The 4,879-nt window shown below is 34.3% G+C and overlaps 1 protein-coding gene across 1 annotated transcript; it reads left to right on the top strand.

Moving 5' to 3' along the window:
* Positions 1-1,007: 1,007 nt before the first annotated feature.
* On the top strand, positions 1,008-3,936 carry STRIT1 (small transmembrane regulator of ion transport 1). Its single transcript, XM_063103654.1, has 3 exons — positions 1,008-1,187; positions 3,658-3,756; positions 3,852-3,936. Exons 1-2 carry the CDS (start codon positions 1,175-1,177, stop codon positions 3,750-3,752), a joined length of 108 nt encoding a protein of 35 aa, XP_062959724.1. The 5' UTR covers positions 1,008-1,174; the 3' UTR covers positions 3,753-3,756; positions 3,852-3,936.
* Positions 3,937-4,879: the final 943 nt, after the last annotated feature.

Here is a 4,879-nt window from a genome sequence, read left to right as displayed (position 1 = left end):
CAAACACTCTACTTGCCTGTGTGGGTGGGAACATTTTGAATTCATATAACAGCAAGGAGTTCAGTGTGATTAAAGTGTCATTGCAAAAGGGAGAGCAGAGAGATGAGGCTTTTTCAGTCTGTAAATAAGGAGTTCAGATTTCTATTCTCTGGGAGATGGACAACCATTGATGGATTTTGAGCAGTGGTGGGACATGGTCATTTGTGGAGAAACATCACTCTTGCAGCCCTGTGGAGAAGGATTTGATCAGGCAAGACCTGTCTTACAGAGGAAGACTCCCTTAATCTCGTGTTGAATATTCTGGGAGGTTGGTCACTTTGCAAAACTTTTCCATCCAGACTCCAAAATTAAAGTTATTCCAATGAGAATCGAGAAAATAGTCCAGGTCATGTTATAGAAACCAGGTTGGGCTTTGAAAAATGAAATGTCATATGTTTATACATTGGTAATAAAAACAATAACTGCTGTCTGAGAATTCTAGGCAATGCCACAGTGTCTTTATTGTTTTAGTTGCTAGTACATTTATGTTAACATTTTCTGTTTTTAGAATGGTTCAAAGGAAGAGGCACCATTCAATTTACTTTATCTTTTGCATCTTTAATGTAATAAAGAACTGTCTATAAATCACATAGCTTTTTCATTTCATCTTTATGCAGTTCCCATGAGTAGGTATTATTATCCTTATTTTAAAATTAAAGAAGCCGCTGCCAAGTTAAGCAATTGGCTTTCATTACAGAAATAGCAGAGTTGGAATTTGAACCCAGGTCTCTCCAGCTCCAGAGTCCTTGCTTTCCAACATCCTCCCCTCCTTGATAGAATTTGTTTAGTTTTAATGTCGTTTTCCCTCTGTACATGCCCTTCACTGAACACCTTCATGTTGTCTGAAGGCACTAGAAAAATTCAAAATATGCATACCTCTGCATTAGGATAACTCAGGTTGCTTAACTGTTTAGGTCACCTAGCCCCTTGTTTCCTCTGTAATAACAGGATAAACAAGAGCCAGAGGAGGTCTGCTTTCCAAAGACCGACATCGCCCTGCAGTCAAGTGGCAGCCAGGAGAGAGACAACTGCCACACTCTTCAAATATCTCTCTATTTAAAGTTCAAAGAGACGCTGGATAACAATAAGGAAGAAGGAAGTGTGGCCCTGACCAAGCCACCCAACAGCAGGAATAATGGCTGAAAAAGGTAAGATTGGAGGCATCAGACTCTCTTGGCAAAAAAGGCTTCTCGACTTTGATTTATTTTATGTTTCGTGGCATTTCCCAATCATTCTGAAGACTGTGTTAGCTCTAATAAAGAATTGTTAACCATATATGTTAGTGTGGCTGCAAAAATGCATTAGATGTGTGATTTATGGACCATACCTATAGGTTGTGAATAATTTTGAAAGAATCAAATTAACAAAAGAGCTTACATTTGTTCAAGCTTATTTTGAAAAGTGAGTTAGAAATCAATTACTGTGCAGTGCTGTACTAGATTTGAGGTATTAGGGTGTGCTGGACCAGAATTAAGGACAGTTGAGTTCTGTGTTGGAGCTAATGGTAAATCGCCACATGAGTTTGGAGAAGTTCCTCTATCTCTCTGAGCCTGTTTTCGCAATGTAAAATAAGAATATTGGGCTTAGTTATCTCTGATAATATTCTACATCTAAATTTATTTTTTCTGGTTTTTAAACATTTTTATGTAGTATTTACATTTTATATTTATATGAAAGGATTGGCTTCAATATGACAAAATAGGTTGCATAATACTGTGTCTAAGAAATAGTTTTTAAATATCTATGAAACTTTTGCTTTTAGTCCTGACAAAAACCTAGTGAGATATCGTATCGTCATCCCCATTTGACAGATAAAAGAATACTTGCAGCTATAACTACTCTAGCATGCTCAGAACTGGACAGAGAGGAGCATTTTGAAATTACTCTTCATTTTTAAGGAGAGGTGTTGTTCTTATTTGTGCTATTCATGTAAGTGATGCATGTAATGTATGTAGTATTCATATGTATTTCTTATTCCTAAACAATGATATTGATTGTGATACAGCTAAAAAATATCAGTGTTAAAAGAACACGCATGCAGGTATACTTTGAATGTTGAAATGCACAGTCAGTTGTGTTATTTTACAAGGAGTAGTAAATAACAGTTATTTACTTTTAGGATTTTAAATTTTTTAAAAATATGCTTGTATAAAATATTTATAAATGCTTAATTAAAATATCAATATTAATATTCAAGTTCTTTGAAATTGGGAAAAATACTACATCACATACATGAGCAGTTCAAAAAAATTACTATTATGTACTTCCATTGTAATGGCACCTTAATTCATAAAAAGACTTTTGTCCAAATGAGCATCCCATGATATTTGCTTTATCCTTAAAGCGATATCACATGGCAGGAGGATTTTTTCATTTAATGGTTAATGCTTTGTTCAAGGTCACAGCAAGATGGAGAAGCAAGGGAAGCCCATCAAATCTGTCAGTTAAAAGAGACTCCAAGATTTTTAGAAAAGTAGATTTAAAGCATTAAAATTCATTTCAACTTCAGAACGTTTGCTGTTATAAGAGTTTTGTCTAATTTTAGAAGTGTCTCATCTCCTGATGATTTTATTTTAAAAGCATTTTTTTAAAAAAAACCTTCACATTTTAAAGTGGTGGGAATTACAATAGAAGTGCAGTTGCTAAGAGCATTCATTCTCTTTGTTAGCTAATGGCATAAGCGCTAATTGTGCTTTTCAATTAAGAATATATCTGATTCCTTAACATAGGAACATTCTATAAAATGTTTTTCTGTGCTGTTTCTGTATACTTTTGTGTGATTGTGTGGTGCACGTGTGAATGTGTGTGTGTGTTTGCTTGAAAGAAGATTGAGATGCAGGGAATATTTTTAAAAGGTACTTTTATAAGTTTCTTTTTACGGATATGGGTACAAATAGGAGGTACAGGAGGAATCATGTATACAAATGTATTTTATGTGTGTGTTGGATTATTACTGCCCATAGATTCAGGTTCAGCACTGGTTGTTCTATTGAACAAGTCTTAAAAAAAAAAATCTATCTTCTCTGGTAGAAAATGATTATATACAGTGTGATGCTTTCTTTTTCCTGTGATATTTAAGGTTAAAGTCAGCTATTGAGTCTAAAAACAATTCTCAACCTTTCCCTATGTTATAATTATTGAATTTAGTAGAAATTACCTCAGAGTTATATAGAATTGTTTCTGTATAAACAGCTGTCCTCTGTGTTATTGCACAAATACGTGAATGTGTTCTGTACATACTGAACACATACACAGTGATTAAAATTTACAAAGCTTTGCACATACGTTATATCATTTCATCCTCACAACAACTCCGGGATGTAGATATCTCAAGTTTCTTTGCCATATTTTACAAATAGAGGAGTTCAAGCTCAGAATTACCCAAGGTCACAAAACTGTAAAAGGAAGACTTGTAGTTTTCAAACCAAGGTCTTCTATTTCAAATGCCTGGAGTTTACAACTGAGTCGCAGATATCCTTTGCAGAAAAGAAAAAATAATTATGTATGGATGTGGCCTGGAGAGTATATTTTTTTCTTGATATTACCAGATTCTTCTTTTGATTCAGATTTAATACCAAAATTGCCTACTTAATCTCTTTTCTTCTGTTTATTTTTAAGCAGCGTCTTCATTATCACACCTTGTAGTCCCAATTCTTCTCTTGATTGGCTGGATTGTGGGCTGCATCGTAATGGTTTATGTTGTCTTCTCTTAGAAAGGTAAGGGTTTTAATAATTGAATATGTTTATTCATGGCATAAATTACTTCGTAAGTAATTTTTTCTGTTTTACTAATAAAACATTTTGTCATTCAGGCAAGAAGACCAGATTGACATCATTTAGAAGAATAAAGAAAAACATGAACATGACTGGTTATTAAAAGTGCCTCATGTTAAATAACTGCAGTGTTTGACATCACTTTATAAACTTGGATTAAGCTGGCACTTTGGTGTGCATAAAAAAATCTCATCAGGAACTTGTTTAAAATTCTGAGTACAAGTAAGAGCTATAAGAAAAGATGGGTAAATTTCTCTGTACCCTGAGAGTAAGAAAAATGTTCCTATGACTAAAAATGCATAAGCAAGAAGGGAAAAGTTTAGTAAATTTAATTACATTAGAAAATGTTTTGCCCTCCCCCCAAAAATCAATAGAAAAAGTGGGCTAAAGATAAGAACAGACAAGTCACAGAAAATAAAATGTAAATGTGAACTTGGCCCTAACCTCTTGTTTAACAAGAGAAATGTAATTAAAACTGCACTGAGGAACCATTGCCCACCTATCGCATGGGAAAAAATAAAGTGTTTGACAACATATGTGTTGGTAAGCTTGTGAGGAAATAAGCACTCTCATATACTCTCTTTGGGAATTCAAAATGATACAACATTTTCAGGGTGTTTGGCTGTCAGTATGCAACAAAATTACATGTATATTTAACTTTTGACCCAGCTATCTCTCTTCTAAGAATATGGCAATTTCCACAGTTATGCTGGCAGAAACACAAAATGGCATATACACAAGGCTATTCATTCTGGCATAATTAGTTATAGCAAAACCCTGGGAATAAGCCAAATGTCCGCTAATAAGGGAATGATTGAAAAACTGTGATATGCCTACATAATGCAGTACATATGCAGCTATAAAAAGGAATGAAAAGGGTCTCTATATACTGATATGATGTGATCTCCAGGACAGAGTGTTAAGTGAAAAGCCAGGAATAAAACAACATATGCTACCTTTTGTGTAAGAAAAGGAGGGCCATACCAGTATATATACACATATTTGCTATCGTTAGAATATCGAAACTGAGGAGACACAAATGGAGCTAGACATTTCTAAATGTACC

This window comes from Cynocephalus volans, chromosome 1, assembly GCF_027409185.1.
Source record: "Cynocephalus volans isolate mCynVol1 chromosome 1, mCynVol1.pri, whole genome shotgun sequence".
In the NCBI taxonomy this organism is placed as follows: domain Eukaryota; kingdom Metazoa; phylum Chordata; class Mammalia; order Dermoptera; family Cynocephalidae; genus Cynocephalus; species Cynocephalus volans.
Note: the sequence above shows the minus strand (reverse complement) of the source record. Positions and strands in the feature narration are given on the sequence as shown.